This window comes from Homarus americanus, unplaced genomic scaffold, assembly GCF_018991925.1.
Source record: "Homarus americanus isolate GMGI-L3 unplaced genomic scaffold, GMGI_Hamer_2.0 scaffold1024, whole genome shotgun sequence".
Classification (NCBI taxonomy): domain Eukaryota; kingdom Metazoa; phylum Arthropoda; class Malacostraca; order Decapoda; family Nephropidae; genus Homarus; species Homarus americanus.
Window position 1 is genome coordinate 26,012 of NW_024715228.1, and position 23,798 is coordinate 49,809.

General features: G+C 40.3%; 1 protein-coding gene across 4 annotated transcripts in view; it reads right to left on the reverse strand.

Moving 5' to 3' along the window:
- LOC121854975 (TBC1 domain family member 19-like) overlaps positions 1 to 23,798 on the reverse strand; it is a 47,775-nt gene that overhangs the window by 14,806 nt on the left and 9,171 nt on the right. For 3 of the 4 annotated variants that reach the window (XM_042349804.1, XM_042349819.1, XM_042349796.1), the window contains exons 3-6: positions 16,599 to 16,796; positions 16,238 to 16,376; positions 15,507 to 15,594; positions 1,807 to 1,867 (exon numbers count right to left, since the gene is read on the reverse strand). In XM_042349804.1, the coding sequence (XP_042205738.1) occupies positions 1,807 to 1,867; positions 15,507 to 15,594; positions 16,238 to 16,376; positions 16,599 to 16,796 (486 nt within the window). The remainder of the gene's footprint in view (positions 1 to 1,806; positions 1,868 to 15,506; positions 15,595 to 16,237; positions 16,377 to 16,598; positions 16,797 to 23,798) is intronic. The other variant, XM_042349809.1, reaches the window with a different exon arrangement.

The window sequence follows — 23,798 nt, forward strand, 5'->3', positions numbered from 1 at the left end:
GGAGGGGGCGGGAGGTGAGGTGACAGAATGTCTGGCGTTTGTTTGTTTGTTTATTTATTTGAGATAAGATTTGACAGTTGGCGCTGAAGGCCTGCCTAAGTGTTTATTTATCATTACTTAAGAGTGACTAAGCTCTTCTCATAATTTGCCACCCAAACGACCTGGGTGAATATAACTTACATTGGAGGGATTCTTGTAAGATAGTAATTTATTTGAATACCTGTATAAACAAGCTATATTTGCAATATACATAACAATTTTAGTACCGTAATCATTTAGTACATGTACAATACAGGTTTGCACTTAGGTCCATTGTTACTGTACAATATTGACTAAATTCACTAGATAACGTACGCGATGCTTACGTGACTGTGCCCGCTCTAAGGCCATTTAGGTTCGCTAGGTCCCATTATTTGAATGTTTTTTTCAATTGAAATTTTAATTGTTTATTCCTTGATAGAGGAAGCGGGATCCTAGTGCTGTCACTTGGTATCCCTGTACCATAACACCAGAAGCAACTGGCCAGTGTCACAAGTATATACAGTACAGTACAGTACAGTACAGTCATCCCTTGGTTATCCCGCCTAATTGGGACCCCGCCGATAACGAAAGTACAGAACCTATGGGATTTATTCTAATTGGTTCCAGGCACCCAAGACCCAACCCCAAGTTTCCCATTTTACGGCCATTTATACCCACTAAATATATATATATATATATATATAATGTTATTGTAAATATCATAAACACACATAGGCATGGCCAGGTTTATTACAAAGTGATGAAAAGGGTACGCTTAATACTGTAGTCCACAAAACATGTAGCTATGCTTTTTTTATTTGGTCCCCCATCATACGAGTCCGTTTTCTCTCACATCAGGACGCCTGAGTCCTCCGTTTTCTCTCTTAATCTTAGAGTGCACCAGAGACTTCACTATACTTAGTAATGCCACAGAATTTGAAATTGCAACCCCAATTGCAACTGGGGTTGCAATTGTTGAGGCAACTAGATATGTCTGATTTCAGCAAATGTGTTACTGTCAATTTGTAGGTGAAAGATTTTATCCTCAATAGATGTAGGTTAACATTACACCTGGAGGGAAATGTTTAAAAAAAGCCTAAGGAAGGAAGCATATTCCTTTAACACATAATATCTGACCAGTATGGGGAGGATCATCGTGTCTCCGTCAGGGGGTCGTGGAGTGGTGGTCCAGCAGGCGTCATGGATTTTTTTTTTTGGGGGCCACGGACGTATATGCGATCGGACATTGTTCGGTCGGACGTTAACCGGCGCATGACTGTATTATTATTATTATTATTATTATTAGTGTTGTCATTATTATTATTATTATTATAATTGATAATTATCAATATTATTTTATTATTTTATTTTTAATTTTGTATTTTTATTATAAATTTTATGTACTATGAATTATTATTTAATTTTAAATTTTGTATTTTTATTAAAAAAATTATTTATTATAAATTGTATTTACCATGAAGTATTATTATTATTATTATTATTATTATTATTATTATTATTATTATTATTATTATTATTATTATTATCCCCCCAGGCCCCGATGTGGGTCAGTGACCTGTGCCCAGGTGGGCTATTCCCCATAAAAAAAAAGTTTTGTTGCTCACAGTCTCCATACACACACACACCTTTAATCAGTCTATTGGAATAAAAAAAATTAGTTATACCATCTTTGATCCTGTACAAAAAGTTCACCGATTTACCAAATCATTCCAGGTCACCCGTGACTCACCAAGCACCGTTAACTTGCCAGACCCCATAACTCACCAAGCCCTTGATGTCGTTCACCTTGAGTGGAAGCTGAATACTCCCCCACAGGTTCTCTTCTCTGTTGTGGGAGAAACGCTTGTTACTGAGGTAGTGATCACACTCTGCCATAACTATAACTGTCACGTATATTGTCATACTAATACTACCACAACTAATAATACTTGTAGTAACAATGCAGTCAACCCTCGCTTTACACGGTCCCACATTCCGCGTTTCCACGTTTACGCGGTACCCTGCCGAAACAGGAATGCTCACATTCCGCAGTGCGTGTACCCCTTTACGCGGAGAGCGGCTGGCGAGCCGAGCCATTTTTGGATTCAAACCTCCTGCCATCTCTCCCGCCATCCGCCATGTTGAGTAAGCTGCGCGAGCATGGTGCGCACAAGGTCGCCCAGTCATCAAAACATTACCGAGTTCTTCACCGCCACCCACCACAGCCGGCCCAAGTCAGTGATAGTGATAATTATAGTGAAGATATGGACTTATATGGACTTTGAGGGGTTTGACAAAGAGGCCCTGCAAGCCTCTATGGTGGATAGTGATACAATTGATACAAGTGATACAGGTGGGGGCCAATAATCTGCCCTCTGCCTCGGAACCAACCGCCCATTCCCGTGTGCCCAGCCATCTTTTCTACTAATGTAAGTGTTAGAAAACCTAATATTATTGATATTTCTCTTAATTATTAATTGTTTGTGCATACCATCATAAAGTTAAGATAATATTTTTACTACAACATAGTTGTGTGTCGTCAAAAAGTGGAGTTTGGGGGTCGGCCCGGACTCTATTTCAATTAATCCCATATGTTATGTTATTCACTTTACGCGTTCCTCACTTTCCGCGGCACCCTGTGGGTTACATTAACCGCGTAAAGTGAGGGTTGACTGTACAATATTAATACTGCTACTACTATAACCAGATTTATTTCTCATTGATATTTCATATTATCATAGTTATAAGTGAAGGGGCGAGTTGATGGTTCTGGGTAAACACAAGCAATACACTCTGACACGTTCATAGAGTGATAAGGTATTATATAATTTGTTTAAAGTCCTGCTATAATAAGGCGTTTACTGTGAGGCGTTTCCAATTTACACAATAGCTAACGCGTTAGCGTCTAAAACCCCTCCACCCACAGCTTCCTCTGGGCCAAGAGCCTTGTAGATTGAGACGACCTCCACACTAGTTTGGGAGATGGATGAAGGCCAGTAAACTCGGGTAAATTCGTGAACACGAGCGTCAGGAACTAACCACCTCCTCTGGGGCCCAGTCAACTGGCCAGCCGTTCACCTGACGCGTTCACTGTCCAGCTTGTTGATATCACAGGCCGAGCAAATACTGCCAGCCCCCATCATTGTTATGAATCCACTACTCAGTAGGGCTATATGGTGGCTGTGTTATTCCTCCGAGTACACCTGTATATATTCACCTGAATTGTCCGAGTGTTTGGAGTCAGCAAGAGTAGGTTAACCATCACTTTGCTTGTGGGCAAAGGTACCACAGTGGTGAAGAGAAGCTACTACTTCTGGTGATGTTAAAGTATTAGTGTTGGTGCTGTAACTGGCATCATTGCCATTTGTAAAAATGTTGCTCAAAGGTGCTATGCAAGAATATTATGTGTGTTCTTGTACAGTCAGCCAAAGATGCACCGACCCCACCCTGGATCTCATGCTCGCAATTTTACCTGGCAATACTTGGTAAAGGAAGGCTGTGTGTAAAGGTGATTGTGATTGGTGGATTTGTTTTAGGCTGTATCATTGCCAGGATAATTATTAAACAAACCAAAGGTAGAATTTTTTATAATAATAAACTATTCATTGTTATTTAAGGTTATGAGAGGTTCCAAATGTTTGTATATTTGTTTAAATAATGAGGAAAATTTGATGTGAGGATCTTGTGGCAGCTTTTGTTGTAGCTGAGTTGCCAATTCATTAATATAATTTTCTTCATTATTTAAACAAATATACGAAAATTTTGAAACTTCTCATGAATTTAGTATAAAAATTTTACCTTTGGTTTCTCTAATAATTATCCTGACAACGATACAGCCAAAAACAGATCCACCAATCACAATCACCTTTACATACAGTCTTCCTTCACCAAGTACAGTGGGGTATGCTACAACGAACGGATCCTACTACGAATATTCCTATAACGAACGGTTTTTACCTATAAAATTGAGAATGCTATAACGAACGAAACTCCTACAACGAACATTATTTAATTTTTTTTTTTTTTACTAATTTATTGTTTTTTTTATTATAAGTATTAATGATATTCTTTATTTCAGGGGTTTAGATGCATATTTATGCACTTTTTTACAATTCGTACAATTTTATATTATATTTTTCAGTGTTAAGTGGTTGTATTTGGGGACCTGGAACGGATTAATCCTATAACGAACGAATGCTATAACGAACAAGGTTCTAGAACCAATTAAATTCGTTATAGCATACCCCACTGTATTGCCAGGTTAAATTGCAAGCATGAGACCCAGGGTGGGGTCGGTGCATCTTTGGCTGACTGTACAGTCACCCAAAAAAGTCCTGTCGCGAACCACAAACCCTGAGATTCAGACTCGTGAACCTGAAGCAGTCGACACTGATACATTATTCTGTCCATAAATGCTTTAGATTCAAGAGTCTGAATCTCGGGGTTCATGGTTCATGACAGGACTTTTTTGGGTGACTATACATGTAAACCCAGTCATGGTGTAAGTGGAAAATGTACCTAAGTTTAACAGTACAAAATAAGTAAAGCCAGGGAGTTGACCCCTGCAGTTGAGTGTTACTGAAATTATTCATAAAATATAACTTCATTTTAATAAACCATTTTATTTGTATGTTAGGAGTATCATTTACCTGCAGTATTTTACCGTCAGTCTTTCCCATTGCTCGATAACAGAATTACAATGTACCCATGTGTCATAACCCTCGAACCCAGGTATCAAAGGTCAGAGGTTATGGAGTAACAATATGAAATGAAATAACTAGACAAAACTAATGGAGAAAACAAATGAATTAAAAAATTAAGAGGAAACCAGGTTGAAGAGTTTACAAGTTAACTACCAGGGTATAAATAAAAAATAAAATAAAAGGAGAAATGCAGCTCCTATATCATTACTCATAAGATACTTTTAATACTTAAAACGAACCTGAAATTCGTCGTATTGCGTGTTTATGTAAGCAAACAGATCTAAACAATGAATAGCAGCAAGACGAGCGTACGTAGTGTGGTTTAAAGCTCCCACCCCAGTACCCAGACCACCCACCTTTACAACGGGCCCGATTTTTTGTGTTATTCTTAGTTATTGTTGACTGAGTGACTTTTTTCCTTTTTTGTCTTTCTCTCCATAATTTTCTATATATTTTCATCACTATCTCTTTCCATATTGTGTCCAAATAACAGTTCTCCTAATTTTATTGTTTTCTGAAGACTGTGTTGTACAACAGTTATTCCCAAGATGACGTACATGTCGTACAGTGATCCCTCGGTTAACGAGCGCCTCGGTTAACGAGATTTCGGTTAACGATTTACCTTCCATAAGATTCTTAACTTCGGTTAACGAGCAATCCCTCGATTAATGAGTTTTTTACGAGCCGACTTCAACATGTTTTCGCTTGCATTTGGCGGTCCACCAGCTGTAGTATTAGTCCGCCACTACAGTGATTGGTTTTAGGGCTTAAATTCCTTACTATTTTAGTAAATATCAAGAAGTTTATACTATTCAATAATTTTAAAAGTTTAATATTAACTTTTTTAGTCATTTTAACAATTATTGAACATAATTGAAGGTAAAGAAACTAGTTTCTGGCGTGCCATCCAGCCTGTTAACACACCAGACAGGCGTTAGTCTCTCTCTGTTTTCAGTGGAGGTAACATCTTGCTTGAGACTCTCTTCAACTAAATGCTTTTTTTCTGTGTTTCCAAGCAAATTATTGGTCATTTTGAAATTTATTTTACATATTGACAATATATAATGCAGTGCAGTGTTGATTTAAAGAAAATAATCTTGAATTACACCAAGAGAACTAAAATTTTATGGGTGAAATGGTGCCATGGGGTGACTTCTCTTCCACCCCAATGCCTTCTCTTCTCCCTTCTCCTCCACCCCCATTCTAATTCCCATCATCATCATCCAGGAGCCTTCTACATACACACCTCAAAGTAAGTGAACTTTTCTACCTTTTTTGTTGAATTTAGGCAATCTTCGGTGAGCTGGAACCAATTACCCAAAAATCCATTGAAACAATGGTTTCGGTTAATGAGTTTTCGGTTAACGAGCAACCTGCTGGAACGAATTGTGCTCGTTAACCGAGGGACCACTGTATTTATTAGATATTTTAATTGCCTGTATGTTGGCCTGGCAAAGTGGCTAGGAATTAACATACCTAGGTAGCATTTGCTGACGTCGCATTCGAGCTATATCACAAAAACTGGTTTTGAGAAAAAACGGCTTTTTTATTGACAGTCTGGGAAAGCTAAAGCATTAGCTATTCCGTGCTTCTTAAAATGCATTTCAATAAACACCTATAGTCGAGGTAAGTTTATTTTTCTAGACACAGGGCCGCCATTTGCAATGACGTCACTAGTTTCAAACTCATCACTGCAATCGGAGGTAGTAGAAAGGATGGCCTCTTCAGACCCCAAATGCCACATTCAGGTAAGTTTTAAGGGTGTGTTTTATGGTCTAAGTCATGGACATATCGTAAGTATGTGAAGAAATATGCCGTGAAGAGCTGCTACGAACATAGGTTGGATGGATATATGAACGATAGGAGTTGGGTGTAAATGAGACTGCCCAGAATGGGCCAATAGGCCCTCTGCAGTTTCCTCCATTCTTATGTTCTTTTGGACATAAAAAAACTCCCATGTTCACACCAACTCAGCTGTCATGTACTCTTAACTGGTAGACTTTCTCTTCTTTTTGTTCAGTGCATTTACAGAGTATATCAGTACTAGATGGAGATAGCAGTAAATTTAGAAGTAATGACATTGTCTGGACTTTGTTTTGAGAATGCCTGATGCTAGCTAAACATGACAACACAGTGCTGTTATTGTTTTGATGATTCACTAATGAACCACTGGGATATTTCATCATTTATATTAATTAATGGGTAAAATTTTACTTTAACTACCATGAGTATTTGGATGTTTAGATTCGAGGTAGGCTATATTGGATAAAATTTAAGTTTTGGTCATCCCTGTACAGGTAGTTCTGCTATAACGCGATAATTGTGTTCTTGTAAAATATCGTGTTATAGAAAATCGCGTAATAGAAATAACAGGGCTTATGGAGAGAATAGGGTTAGGTGCAGATTACTCGAAATCGAAAAAATTTAGTAGTTAGCCTAACACAAAGGATAGCACAGTCTAAATAAATGTTACATTCATATCTAATAATGAAATCATACAGTAAATGTAACACTTTACCTTGAAAAATATGAATGTAACTTGATGGGGCAGAAGGGTGATTTTGAGGTTGATAACATCGAGCTTCTCTTCAAGTGTTATATCCTTTCTTTTACGATCATCACCGGGAATTCTATCACCAGAACGCTTCTTGGGGATATTCTTCTTTACCATATTCACAATTAATACCACAAAATTGGAGAAATAGTAAGCAAAAATCGCGTTATAGCAAACAAGCGTTCGCGTTATACAAATATCGTTCCTAATTCATAAATCGCGTTAGAGCAAATTCGCGTTATCAAAACACGCGTTATAGCAGAACTCACTGTACTTAGACATACAGACTTTTTTTTCTGATGGTTTGCGATGTGTCATGAACGATTTAGACCTTCATTTCTATTGGAAATCACTAGTTTTGAGTTACTACCCCCCCCCCCTCTTACCGATGTATTTTAAGCTAACCTGATAACTCATCATACCCTAACCTAACCTAACCTAACCTACCATATGATCTGTACTTTCTTATGAGATCGAAAAATGTTTTGTGACAGAAATCCTGTAGAGATAATGTGTCTTATTGTTTAAAGTACTTAATCCCATAGTTAGAATTTTAAGGTTCCCCAGATAATCAAAACCCAAATAATACCAATACAGTCGGCCCTTCACATACGCGGGTTTAGCATTCACGGATTCACAAATATGCGGATTGCCCCGCCGGAGGAATATTCTGTACATTGAAGTAATTGAAGTACACTCAAATTGCGCGCCATTCAAATCGCGGGCGGCACCGAACACTGCACACCGCCCGCTCCCGCTACCTCACACACACACACACATAGCGCGTCGTCACCCTCACTCAGCTTGTGTTGACATGAGCACTGTAGTTGCAAAAATATTACATTTCCGTGAATGTATTATATTGTAGTGAATTCCTCCCCTACAAACACTGTTTGTCGCTGAGTAGCCGACCCCGCGAATTCCCCAGTGTATGCCTCGTGGTCTAGGTCAACCACCGCCGCCTTACATGACGGAGGTCAACTATTAAGCCACTCCTACCTCCGCTATATAAGACCTGACCTCGTGGTGACCTACCCTTTTCTACCTACACCAACCAGCAAGCAACACCACCTCCTCTTCACCTGCCTGGCGGCCCTCGTTCCCGCCGGCGAACATGGCGACCCACAAGCTGGTCTTCCTCTGAGCATCCTCACCAACCAGCTCTCTCTACATCACGCTTGTAGCCACGCTGCCACTTCCCAGCACCAAGCTGCACTGTACATCCAATACAATATGTATACAGAGAGCACATTGTGAGCTTCCTTTCTCCATCCCATCCTGAGTGTGAGCCAAATATCACGTACCCCACAAATGGTGACCCCGGAGTGACCACTCACACAGGAAGGAGGAGAAACTGATCACTCTCCCAGTCTTCAAGCAACATGGAAGATTGGCTTACCCACGCAGAGACAGCTCTGCTACTCTAAACAGACAGCCGCTCCTCTTCCTGCCCCAAACACCATGTCCTACCGACCCCAGCACACCCGTCCTGCCTCAGATGCCGCCCCCGGCCCAGCAGTACCCCCTGCCACTGTCCTGGACCCTCCTCCTGACGCGGACCCTCCTCCGCTCCTGCCTGGCAGTCCCTGCTCCTGACGCGGCCCATGCGCCTGAGTGCGGACCCACACACCCCTCTTTTCTCCCTCAGGTACCCCCTGCTACTGTCCTGCACCCTGCTGCTGTCGTGGACCCTGCTGCTGTCATGCACCCTGCTGCTGTCATGGACACTTCCTAACGCAGCCCCGGCTCCTGACCCAGGACCACACATGCCAGCAGGCACATCTGAGGACTCTGTACCTGCTGCGAAGGAAGCACAACATTCATTGCCTCCACAACCCTCCTTCTCCCTCTCTCCTCCCACAGATCTCGTGTATCTAGACACAGTTGTCTCCACTAGCGGCCTGCACCATCCACGCCTTCGCCGTTATGTCTCACATGTGGCATACAACCCAGCCGACAACAAGTCTCCTAAACCGCCTGGAGGGAAGGGGGAGTATTGTAGTGGATTCCTCCCATACAAGCGCTGTTTGTCGCTGAGTAGCCGACCCCGCGAATTCCCCAGTGTACAGTAATACCCCGCTTTACGCGGTTTCGCTTAGCGCGATTTCACGTATATGCAGTGCCTCACCAGAGCCGAACTTTCACTTAACACGGGTTTTTTCCACGTATACGCGCAGAGTGTCCGGCTCGAGACGCTATTTTTAGATTCACCCCACCCGCCACCCGCCTGCCTGCCTGTTTTAGCTCATAAAATTCATACAAATTACCCGGCCAGAATATAATTTACATTGCTGGAATTCTTACAATATGATGATCATTTTGAATATAAACATCATAGATTTTGCATTAGACATACAAATTTTAGATATAATGTTTACTCTGAGTAAATGTGTTATTTTTTGTGCAAAATATATGACATTTGTATTCAAAATATTCCTGGGCTTACAAGGAATCCAGCAATGTCAATTATATTATCCTAACTTTAGTTTGAGGTATTATTTATTACTAAAAAGGTAAATATTCTGGTTTTCCCACACATCTGGTAGGGACGGTTGGTGGAGGGTGGGGGGAGGGAGGGACCGACCGACCGACCGACCATCTGTTACCGTGTGAAGAATATTTTTTTTTTTTATTAACTGAAGATATTTGTTTTAGCTCATAAAATTCATACAAATTACCCGGTCAGAATATAATTTACATTGCTGGAATTCTTATAATTTGATGATCATTTTGAATATAAACATCATAGATTTTGCATTAGACATACAAATTTTAGATATAATGTTTACTCTGAGTAATATGTTATCTTTTGTGCAAAATATATGACATTTATATTCAAAATATTCCTGGTCTTACAAGGAATCCAGCAATGTCAATTATATTATCCTAACTTTAATCTGAGGTATTATTTAATACTAAATGTTAAAATTTAGTTTTTTCACCCAACATCTCTTGAAGGGAGGATTGGTGGGGGGTGGGGGGAGGGTTGGGACGGACCGACCACCTGGCGCGGTTGGAAGAGGGGGGGGGGAGGCAACATGGAAGACTGGCTTATCCACACAGAGGCAGCTCTCATCGACTCTACAGCTACTGTCTCTACACAGCAGGTTAGACACCCTAGAGCAGCACTGCTTCTCTAATCAGACACCAGCTCTTCTGCCTGCCCCAAGCACCACGTCCTACCGACCCAAGCAGGCGTATCTGAGGACTCTGTACCTGCCGAGAGGGAAGCACAGCATTCATCGCCCCCACACACCTTCTTTTTGCCTCAGGCACTCCCTGCTACTGTCCTGCACCCTGCTACTGTCGTGGACCCTGCTGCTGTTGTAGAACCTGCTCCTATCATAGACCCTCCTCCTGACGTCACCCCTGACCCAGTCATCCCAGCCAGTGACCATGAGGATGCTGCCCCTGCAGCGACAGAAGCACAACATTTATCGCCCCCACACACCCTTTTTCTCCCTCTCTTCTTCCACAGATCTTGTGTGTCTAGACAGTTGTCTCCTCTAGCGGCCTGCTTATCCACGCCCTCGCCGTTATGTCTCACATGTGGCATGCACCGCCCATTATGTCTCACATGTGCCATGCAACCCTGCAGACAACAAGTCTCCTACACTGCCTGGAGGGAAGGAGGAGTATTGTAGTGGATTCCTCCCCTACAAACGCTGTTTGTCGCTGACGAGCCGACCCACGAATCCAGCCGCACCTCGTGTCTAGGTCAACCAGCGCCGCCTTACATGACGGAGGTCAACTTTTAAGCCACGCCTACCTCTGCTATATAAGACCTGACCTTGTGATGACCTACCTCTTTCTACCTACAGCCAGTCTTCAAGTAACACCACCTCCTCCGCTCCTGCCTGGCGGCCCTCGCTCCCGCCGGCGAGCATGGCAACCCACAAGCTGGTCCTCCTCTGAGCACCCTCACCAACCAGCTCTCTCTACTCAACGCTTGTAACCATGCTGCCTTCCCAGTACCAAGCTGCATTGTACATCCAATACAACATGTATACAGAGAGCACATTGTGAGTTTCCTTTCCCCATCCCATCCTGAGTGTGAACCAAATAACCAGTACCCCACAATATCAAGCACAGTATGAATAGAATATCACTAATATAACAGTATTTTAACCGAAAACTACTAAAAAAACGAGTAACATATCTTGAACATCGGAAGGCTAGGTAAAGTCTTTTGTTTTCATGTAGTTTATCCTAATTAACATTGAAATACATTACGTTTCAGCAAAACTACTATTTATTTCTGAGAATATGGAAATGTAATATTTTTGCTGAAATGACGTACGTATTACAGTGGAAAGTGACAAAAGCAATGACTTTCGCTTTCTTTCATTCAAAAGATGTTACCGTAATCGCTTTTCAAACTGTTTTCAGTTAAAAAATTGTTGTATTACAATATTCTATCCTAATTCACTTGTGATGCAATAGTTTTTTAACTGAAAACCATTCAAAAAGCGATTACGGTAACATCTTTTGAACGAAAGAAAGCGAAAGTCATAGTTTTCGTCATGATTTTATCCCACTTTCCACTGTAATACGTACGTCATTTCAGCAAAAATATTACATTTCCATGAATGTAGTATATCAAGCACAGTATGAATAGAATATCATTGAAATATAACAGTATTTTAACCGAAAACTATAAAAAACGTGTCACATCTCTTGAACATCAGAAGGTTAGGTAAAGTCTTTTGTTTTCGTTATGTATTTTATCCTATTTTACATTGAAATACATCACGTTTCAGCAAAACTACTATTTATTTCTGAGAATATATTCATTCAGGCACAGTTTAGGTAAAATATACATGTGATGTAACAGTTTTTTTAACTGAAAACGATTCGAAAAACACGTACCCTCTAGCCCTGTTCAAGGAGAAGACTGGGAGGAGCTGTTTGGTGCTGAAGACGGTGATAAGGAAAATGATTTTGATGGATTTTAATGAAAATATTCAGAAATATGGTATTGTAGTATTTATTCAAGTGAATTAGGATAGAATATTATTGTAATACAACAGTTTTTTAACTGAAAACCATTGGAAAAGCGATTACGGTAAAATCTTTTGAACAACGAAAGAAAGCGAAAGTCATTGTTTTCGTCATGATTTTATCCCACTTTCCACTGTAATACGTACGTCATTTCAGCAAAAATATTACATTTCCATATTTATTTCTGAGAATATATTCATTCAGTCACAGTTAAGGTAAAATATACTTGTGATGTAATATTTTAATGAAAATACCCAGTATTTAGAAATACGGTATCGTAGTTTTCTTTTGTTTCAAATTTAATTAACAAAGATTGATGTTTCAAATGTAATGAACAAAAATTTATGTATCTATAAATAAACTTTAAAAAATTAATACTTTATGTCTTACATCATCTTGTGTTACCATACCATGCATTTGTCTACTTTGGGCTTGCTATGATGGCGCAAGAGATCTGCCCTGGCAACTGTACCGACACTCACAGCTGGTGGTGCGTCGTTTCCATTGTTTACTGGTAATTATTTTTCAACCTCACGAAACTATTACCCGTTTAGAGGTCGAACCCCAATTTTTTGCCAAATAATTTGGTCTTAAAAACTCGAACTACACACAGGTATATACGGTAAATAAGGACATGGAGGGGCCAGGAATCTTTTGGGGGGGGGCAGCAATAGTACAGGGATTTTTAACATTCACGGGTATCTCTGTTATCTAACCCCCGCATATGTTAAGGGCCGACTGTATCGTTTGAAATGTTTTACTATGAAATGTTTTATGACCAGCTAATATCCATTGAATTAGTTTATGAGCTTAGTAATATTTATATACTCAAAATAGTATTACTGTGTTGCACAGTAAAGCACAATTAATTATCAAATATTTATTTACAGAGCCGATCAGCCAAAAAGGTTGGACAAACTACAGCTGGCTGCCTCCAGCCGGAAAGCTCGCCCAACCAGTGACGTCACAACCAATCACAGAGCTTTTTAGCAACTTTAACCCTTATTTTTGACACTTTTTGGCCCAATTTATTTAAAAATATCATTACCATAGTGAATTTAAGTGTTTTCTTTCCCCATTGACCTGTTATCTTATGAAAAAAATTCCGACCGTCAACTCGTCCATTAGTGAAATATTCCTAACACAAATATCGTATAAGACAGATTATTGACAAATAAACCAATGGATGCTAATCGACATGGTTAATGAGGCGATATCTGGCGGTTAGGGCCTTAAGGTTGAAAATATGACTTACGAACGAAACGATGATCTGATATCGTACCGTAATCATCTGTCTGTGTTTTGCACCTGTTCTTGGGTTAAAAGGTTTTTACAGCATTGTTTACCTTTTTTTATTATTAGTTATGTTGTACCTCGTTGTCTCAAACAATTGGTTGTCTTTTGGTGTTAGTTGGTATTGTTTTGGTGTTACTGGACGTTACTTACAGAGCCTCGTCCTAGATATTTATTTGTCTTGTCATTGTTACTTAGCATGGCTTACATGGTCTTGTCATAGATACTTAACGTTATTTGTCTCGCCATAGATACTTGGCGCTATTTATATGATCTCGTCTTAGTTCACGTCAATTACTGGGTTATTTTTTTACGGGAACTAGCCCACCCGGGCACAGGTCAAACGACCCACAACAGGGCCTGGGGGGCGAAAAAAAAAAGAACAGAAATAAATTCAAAATAGAGAACAAAAAGGTTATACTATTGTGTTTATCTATACCACGAAGATGCCGGAAAACCAGCTTTTTAAAGTGAGACAGATTGTATAAGTATGGAAACACAGAAGAAGGCAGAGCATTCCACAGTTTGGCTGTGTGAGGAAAGAAGGAGGTACTATAACAGGTTATTCTCGTGCGACCGACATCCACAGAGAACGGTGGGCACCACGGGCATGACGTGTGTTACGAACCCACGGCCTTACCGGCGGTACACAGGATGCCAAATCCCCTAAACATTGCCCGTTAAAGTACCTGTAAAAGAGAGAGAGTGAAGCAACATTGCGGCGAAGAGAAAGGGGAGAGAGATTGTCGACTAAAGGAGGAGAGTTAATAAGACGAAATGCCTTTGATTCCACCCTATCTAATAGTTGGACAGAAAAAGAGCCACCCCAGATACGAGAGCAGTACTCCAAGTTAGGACGAATGAATCCCTTATATAATTGGAGAAACTGCTCAGGAGTGAAGTAGCTACGGCATCTGCACAGCATTGCCAACTTTCAGGAGGCAGCTTTAGCTATATAAGGATGTGTGATTTCTAGGACATAATGGAAGAAATGGTGAGGCCTAACATATTTATTTCAGAATTTGGCAGGATGATAGCGTCCTGAAATGTAATTGGTGGGAGATCGTCTAATTTACAGAGTGTAATTGATAAATATTGAGTTTTATTACTATTGAACTTAACCAAGTTTGTACCTCCCCATTCAGAGATGCTGCACAGATCCGCATTGATAGAAGTAATGATATCAGTTCTAGAAACAGATCTAGTTTGAGAGTTAGGAGGAAGGGTAAAATGTGAAGAAGAGTGGAGAGTAGAATCATCAGCGTAAGAATGGATAGAATTAGTTGTAGTGTGAAGTAATTCATTGATAAAAAGAAGGAAGAGAGTAGGTGAAAGAACAGAACCCTGTGGGATACCACTACTGGTAGAGAAAGAACGAGAGATCGAACTTTCGACAACAACTGCCATGGATCGGTTCTCAAGGAAGCTAGAGATGAGAGAACAAAGTGGGGGAGAGAAACCAAAAGAGGGAAGTTTAGATGGCAAAGACATGTGCCATACCCTGTCAAATGCTTTGGAGATGTCGAGGGCTACGACAAAAGTTTCCCCATAATCCCTAAGAGAGGATGACCAAAGATGGGTGCAATAGGAGAGCAGATCACCAGTAGATCTTGCCTGGTGAAAGCCATACTGGTGATCCGACAAAAGAGAAAGGCGTTCAAGGAGACGGAGAAAATGGGAGTTTAAGATAGTTTCGAAAATCTTAGAGGGATGAAGTTAGGGCAATGGGGCGATAGTTAGAGGGATTAGAAAGGTCACCCTTCTTCGGGATGGGCTGAACCAAGGCATGCTTCCAAGAAGAAGGAAAAGTTGGGTTTTGAGGCAGAGGTGAGTAAGCACAGGGGCCATTGTCAGAGTTACTTTATGTTAATTACAAGATCTCATGAGTTACTTGACATCACTTACAGAGTATCGTCAGTGTTAATTTTACTTACATGGTTTCATCGTAGTTGGGGTTCCTCAGGTTGGCCAGCACCTCCAAGAAGTCCTTAGGGGCGTATACCGGCCGGATCATCGACAAATCTCCACCGGGAACCAAGAAAATATACATCAGTTTTGTCGACACTCTCATACTTGGATCAAAGCGACTATGACTAAAACTTTTATGATGGCGCACTTTTATAGACGGAGGTGAAACTGGTATTAGGCTTTATTCTTAATACCTTTGTGTACACACAAGATGGGAGAGGTGTAACGTCTGTCAATTTTTTGTTCCGTATCAGATATTTCATAGTGTCGTTTGAAAGAAGTTGATGTATTGTTTTGTTATTTTGGGAGAAATAATGAATTACGTGAAGATTAGGCACACCAGCTTATTTCACCAGCCCCTAACATTAACATAACCAGTCAGGTATCAAGTGAAATAAGCTGGGCTGCCCAATTTACACATGTTCTGAATTAATGTATTGTCACTTCATTGCAACAACAGGCTAAAACTGAATTAATTAGTGGAAGATTGATTTAGTTTATTACTTTTTTTTCACTTTTATACCTTTAAGTTCTTAATTGGGTAGATGTGATGCACGTTTCTAACAAGGGTGGTTAAGTGAGGTACTGTACCTCTTTCCTTCTCCCAATACTCTCTCCCTATCCCTGTTTCTTTTCTCTTTTTTCCTCTTTTCCTTTCCTCCCCGTGTCTCTCTTCCTTTCTCTCCCTGCAACTCACCGTTTTCGTCTGTCGAGAGGTCAGCCCAGCGGTCGGCGATGTCTTCCCTCTCTTGTTTGGTCCTCCGCCGGGCCAGAGGCACATTTAGCTCTGCCGCCATGCTGTTGACGCACTTCACCAGTCGACGCTCCCATGAACTCTATAAACACATACTCTCTAAGCTTTACTGTCTTTCTAGAAGTTTCTCTCCCTCTTTTAGAATGTCTGTCATTCAAGGACTATTTCAAGAAGTAAAATAATTTTACATTGAGTGTGAAGCATAGTACTGTACTGTGTTTTACCAAGCTAAACTCACATAAGCTCATCAGTATCTATATTAATAGGATTCCATTAAAATAGTTCCAGTACTGGGTGGTGGTACCTGAGCCTTCCTGATGTAGGCGAGGGGTTCTTTGAGGACGTGTCTGGGGGTGTCAGGGTTAGCTAGGAGAGTGGGCTGGACGTGCATTAGGTGGTAGAGGGCGTTTCGAAGGCGGGTGTCGAGGGAGCTGCCCTGCGCCCACTCATAACACTCGCCAGCAAACCGTTCTCTACTAAAGTTCTGCGTTGCCATTGTCGTCTGGAAAATGTAATCTGTGTTGTTTGAACCCTGGTGTAAAAATGACTGGCTAATATTCCTCAGTGAGTTATGTAACGTATTATTGTTTTATTGGCACCCGCTACTAACTGGGTAGAGACTTTTTGGGAATTCCTTCCGTCTCCTACATGTTCTGTCATTGTTTAGCCCGAAGAAAGACTTTGCGAGAGAGCTACGCTTTTTCTACTGCCTTCACAAAATTACTCGTTTTTAGTAGTTAATTTAAACTTTGTCATAGAAAGGCTATTGAAAAATTATATTAAATTTATCCCCTTATTTATTTAAAGTTCATTTAGAAATAAATGTTTGCAGCTCACTCTGTTCCCCTTTACCTCTTACTTTTATTTGGGGGTAATTTAAGGGGTAACAGAATTTATTGTCTGGGCATATTGAAAAATTATGGAGGTGAACTGCTGGTGGGGGTACTCGCTTACAATAAATTTGTTGCGGTGAACAATACAGGAAGGTAAATAATAGGTTCCCCTAGAGAAGATAAACACTGGCATGTAACAGGTTTGGGAAGGGGTGACAGGCGCCCCTGTAGCAAAGACTATAATAAGATAGACAGGAAAGCAAGGCGAAAACCACGTAAGCCACTTAGCTTATAGTTGGCCGCGGGATCAACAGATGGCGTTAGTTACAAGGCGCAGGTCGTTTATACGTCGTCTGTCAGGGGTCCGCAACCATTCTTTTTCTGGCCGCATGTGGCCGGGAATTGTTATACACATGCGGCTGGCTGAACGACAAATTCGGGCTATGCGGCTGGAAGTTTTAACCGCAAGCGTGGGTGCATCCTCTTACACTTCGTGACATTGAATCTCAGCAGCCATTTCTTCGACCATTCTTGGACCCCACAGAGGTCCTTCTGCAGCTCTTCACAGTCCGTTTGGTTCTTGATTTCCCGAAATAACTTGGCGTCATCGGCAAACATTTGTATGGACGAGAGTACGTCAGGTATGTCATTTATGAAACAAACAAACAGCAGCAGGCCCAATACACTGCCCTGTGGTATCCCGCTTGTGACAGGTACGGATGATGATTTCGTGCCATTAATCACCACACACTGCTTGCGGTCACGTAGAAAGTCTTCTATCCACGCATGGGCATTTCCCCGAATTCCGTACCCTTTCAGTTTGATTTTCAGCCTTTCGTACAATACTGTAGTTGTAACTGCAAAGATAGTTTGTTTTAAGAGTTAAGTAAGAACTAACAATTGATTCAGTTTCAAAATTTGTTTTGTGAGTTATAATATTGTTTTGTGTCACAAAGTTAGGTACTGCACCAAATTTTTTTGAAGTAAGCTACCTAACTGATCTTTTTTAGTTTTTATTGTGTGAAATTTCAGAAAAGTGATAATTGCACATTAGAGTAATTTTTTATTTTGTGACCAGTGGATATTTACAGACATTGAGTAGGCAGTATACATCTGCCATGTTAAGAGTGTGATGAACAGTGTTCATCTCTGAGTGTCACCAGAAGTGTTATATGTACAAAGGTTATGTAATCCAATGTTTTATTTTTAACTGTGGCATTTATTGGAAGTATTGATGTGATTTCAATACAAAGTGTTCAGATTCTCACTTGAAGTATTTTTCTAACTTTTGAAATTTTTATATAACCCAAGTGAGTGTTACGGTATATGAATTTTTTTTATGCGTGTATGTTATTATTTTTTCTTTTGCTAGTAACCTGAATTGTAAACTGACTAGAAAGAGTTTTAGTTCTCAGTTGGAGTAAATTTGTGACAATTGAATTTATTGATATAACACAAGTTTGGTGTTAAATTTTTCAGTGTGGTATTTTTCAACCTTTTTCTTTTAACTGAGAATTTTATTACCTACTGCATTACAATTTCTTACAGTGAAGACTGATATGCATTGTTGGTAAAGAGGTTATATGTATTTGAGAACTGTACATGTAAGGACCACCAATTGTGAGTACAACACAGAGTAAATTGTGAATTGTGAGGGCAAACTTTTTCAGAGTGAGGGTTGTAAACTCTTGGAACAATCTACCAGAGAGTGTTGTGACAGCACCGAGTGTGAGCTCTTTCAAGAGAAGACTTGACCAACACTGGAGCGGGTTCAGGTACATTCAGGAGCCGGTGCATGCCCAGTATTTGCCAACAGTGCGTGACAGAGACGTGACCGATCGCCCGGGCGGCTAGCGAGCCGACCTTTTGGTGAAGAATATAAAGGAAAAGAGGCGTGACCGATCGCCCAAGCGGCTAACAAGCCGATCAGTGGCGAAGAGGATAAAAGTAAAAGTAAAAGTGTCAAGGTAGTGAAAGGGACAGTGAATTCTTGAGCACAGAAAATCCGCTTTGTGTTAATCCTTCGTGAAATCTACAGAGTTATATTTTCTTGAGACATTCTCGTCAAGTATCATCGAGTATTTTATTTTGAGCATTACTCTGAGTACCTTGTGAGTTGAAACTGTATATTGTTCTCTTTAGAGATATTTAATTTTCTGGGCGACAGTCTCCGATACTATTACTGATTAGTTGTATGAATATCCATTTAAGAAGTATCTGAGGCATTTATGTGTCAATGTTTACCCCCTTTGCCGGTGGAAAGGTATTAACTGAGTTTCTCTTTATGTGTGAAGTTGTGGTGACATCAAGGCATGATGATCACAGTAGTTGTGAATAAGTTACAACTTGTGTGTGAGTTCCGAGCAGAACTTACCAAAGCCATGGAAGCAAGTATTCAGCGGGAAAGAACGTTGAAGGCTTGGAGAGGTAGTGAGAAAATCCTGATAAAAGGAAAACTGCCGGCGTGGCTGAGGAAGCTAGTTGTTGTCATGGTTACTAGACTTTGGGTTTGAGGGGGGAAGTCAGTGTTTTGAATAGATCTTTTGATAAGTATGCTTAGACTTACCCAACTTAGATGAATTAGTAGAGAGAGTAGCAAGAAATGAATAGTATTCTACCTTAGACTTGAAAGACGCGCATTATTAAAGTAAAACTTAACGACAAAAGTCGAGACCTAACCACATTTAGTGATGGATATAACTTATGAAGGTTTACATGCTTACCTTTTGGGCTTTTCAGCCCGTCCCGTCATTTCTTTTTATTTTTACCAGAGAAGTAAACCAAGAAGTAGCCCCTTTTTGCAACGAAGAACTGAGTTGAATGGAACTACCCCGATGATGTTATAGTGTGGGTTAGTGATTTTACAACCTTGTCAGACAGTTTTGCCAGAGTATTGAGAAATTCCTTCCAGTGTTTCCCCTTTCATACACTTGCCTGTGGGAGGGTGTAATTGTACAGTTTTAATTGATACAGGCAGTGAAGTGCATTTAATTTCTCTAAGTTTTGTCAATACCTTAGGCATAGGGCCCATTAGGCCTTGTAAGTACAAATACGAAACTGTTACCAGGAATGAGCTGAATGTGAAAAGCACTGCAGTAGTAAAAGTAAATGTGACCACTTGATGATTCTTCATCTGATTCAGAACAGGATGAAAGAGAGTGTGTAGGCAGTCACAGGAACCCAGTGGAAGTTCCTGCCGCTAGGTTTCCAAGGAGAAGGAGGGGACCAATGATCCGTATGGATCTTTGGGGACAGACCCGGTTGGGCGGTCGGGTCTCTCGGTTGCCGTCAAGGGCATTTACATCTTGTTTGGATGTGTTGATGATGAACATCAACTATTTGGTTTTGCCATTCAAGTTTGGTCAGAGTGAGACTTTTTGTGGAGGGATTGTCAGTATGTGGCATGGACAAGAGGAATGAGTAGATGTGTCTTACTGCAGTGAGAACATCGTTTGGTGTGAGTGATCAGGTTCGCTTGGAGGTACTATCTGCAGTAGGCCTGGGTTTGTGTAGGAGGTAGTTGTGCTGGACTTTAGTCACTGCTAGGCATGTACAGGAGTACATGGGCCTAGTGCAATTTAAGACGCTTGTATTACGAAGTAACAGAAGGGCACTGGAGGTTTTGGAGGGTTTCATGTGGACCGGGTCGCCGGCATTATAGTCTATTTGAGTCCATGTTAGCTCTGGCCGCTTAGATCTTGCCTCGTCTCTTGAGTGAAGAATGATTCTTTTGTGATAAGGTCAACCAGAATACTTCAGTGGCTGGATGGGGTCAGTCTATCTACTCCTAGCTTGAGATCTCAATTGTTGAATTTTGTGGTTGGGTCCAGTGTCATACATATCTGATCAATTGCCTAGATGGAAACTACACGTAATCCTGGTGGACGCTGTCATTAAAATTGTACAAAAATGTAAATGAGGCTAGCCTGTTTTTTTTTTTTTATTATTATGGTCTGTAATATTGATGTATGATGTTCTTCTGTGTGTCATGACCAGTATTGCTTTGCTAGTTTTATCTGCCCATGGCTGGGAGTTTTTTGGTGATTATTCATTTGAGGTGCAAAATTTTATGTATGTGAAAATTTTGTAACATGTAGGTTGCCTGTATTGTTGACCATTACCCCAGTATTACAGGATATTGTGTTTTGAAAATTATGTATTTACTGTGAATGTTTTGTTGACTATACCGCATAATATGAATCTTTTGGGAGGTGGAAAGCTTTGTAATGACCACGGTCATACACGTCAGTTAACGTAAAATCAGACGATTCATATTAAGCTCAATAGCCCACAAAACATGTAGCTATGCTTTCTTATTGGAGTTCCCCATCTGAGGAGTCCGTTTTCTCATCGCTTCAGGATGCCTGAGTCCTCCGTTTTCCCTCAATCTTAAATGTGCCCGAGACTTCATTATTCCTTAGTATGACAGAATTTGAAATTGCAACTGTGGTTGTAATTGGTGAGGCAACCTAGATATGTCTGTTTACAGTTGGAACATTCAAGATCCATTGTGAGTGGTGTTGAAAGCTTCAACTGTCCTTATTGTTAGTAAAACTTAGTAAGTGAGTCGAATTTGCCAGCTAGAGTGGCATATTTTATGTCGTTCGTGGGGTTATCCTGAATTTCTGATCGCTACTGAAGTTATATTCTTTTGTCGCCCAAACATCAGGGAATCTGATGTTTATAGTTTAGTTAGTGTCAGTTGTCTATTTAAGAAAGTCATTAATCTCCTGAACTATTCTGTCAACCTGTAAAATCTCCAAGACTTAACGGCTGTTTTGACCTGGAATGTGGTCTGCGGTCAGGCCAGTAGAGTTGCTAGTGCATATATAACTCCATTTCATCTCTTTCCTGACAAACTCAATCTCTGATTAGATCATAGAGATAGACGTAGAAAATTAACCTGACCTGTGACACTGACGGTCACAGCTTGGTGTCCAGCGACCACTTTGAATAGAAGGTCTATTGTTAGTAAAATTAGTCTTTCTGGTAGGGATATGCCCTCAGGCTCGCATATATACCAATGCACAAAGAAAAATCACTCTCTTGTGATTTCTTCTCGACGCATCTCCAGGTTTGTGAATGATTGTTTCTCGCCATCATGTTAATTCAGTTTAACTTAGTCGATTTTTGTGAATATCAGTGTTCATGTTTTAAAATAGTGAGATATTCTGTGCCAAATAAGTCGAGTAACATAGATATCGTCTGTACCATTGCCAGAAGTATGTTTTGTATAGTTGAAGTTAAACATTCACACTCTTGTGATTTCTCCTCGACGCATCTCCAGAGGCTGTTTGTGTGTTGGCAACACTACTGAGGTTCGGGAGCTGCCTATGAAAAAGATGGCTCTCGAAGGATGTCTTTAAGGTGGCGAGATTAGAATCCCAGAGCGAAATTTCCTCGACAGGTGCCACAGCTGAGTCACTGCCACGAGTCAACCCATCGCGCGCTCCTAGCGAGCGAGCGAGCGAGCCTGTAAACAACTTTGCACCGTTGACTCCCGTCTTGTGATTGTTGCCCATCCATTGAGCTTGGCTATATGTATGGAGCCGTATTAATATCTCTGGTTGGGGATGACTAGTAGAAATATAGTCATCCCAGGTTAAGTATTGAATCCATGAATGTTGGTGGTACCCGGGTTATTGTTATTCTCGGGGTTGAGTCCACCAAACCACTGAATACTAGTTAAAGTGTCACGTTAGTCATTCTGAAATAACATGTTGTTATAAAGAATATTTTAATTAGGGATAGTGTCAAGTGTGTGTCATAATACCCACTTGCAGTAACAATGGAATAATATAATTATTGTTAAATGTTGTAACCAAGAATTGAAGATGTAATTTGTTACTTATAAAAGTAAGACCTGAGGGTCCAGTGTTATCTGACCGTGTGTAATAACTCCTGAATCTTATGTGACAGAGGAATAATCCAACAATTGTCTAATGAAGTCATAAGTACTTGGAGTTGTTTAATGATATAATAAGTACTTGAAGTGTTTCATGAATTAATAAGTAATTGCGGATCTGTTTGGTCAATGGTACAGTAAGACCTGAGGGTCCAGTCTTGTCTGAGTGAATTCAAGTAACACCTTATTCACTCGCTGTGTTAATAAATATTGAATTAGTAATTTACGAGTATCACCACGCTATTCCTTCTAAACATTGGTTCCCTGAAAATAATACTGACTCAAGTGCCTATAAACACTCTACCACACTACCCAAAAGCTTTCCATGAGTTATGGTATATTCTAATAAAAGTCTGGGTGGTGGCAGGCTACCCTTGTAAGTATAATAAGTGTTGTACTAAGAATAACATGGTTCCCCAGACTAATCCATGTATGAGAATATAAGTAAAAACAGAGTATACTTCAGAAAGGTATGGACATTGAAATTTAGAAAATATAATATTACATATGGAAAGAAAATAAAAGACTTAGAAACGATAAGCAGAGAAATATCAGAATTACTTATATAAGAATATAAGCAAGAACATAAGGTATAGATAGATAAAGAATCAAAGAATAATAACAGAAAAGAATATCTGGATGATAAAATATAAAGTGAAAGAACTCGGCCCATTACAAATGGTGACAGCTCCGCTCATTACACCCGTTCCAGAATATGGGTCCAAATATCCAGTACCTTGAGCAATTGTGTTAAGCAGGAGCGCAC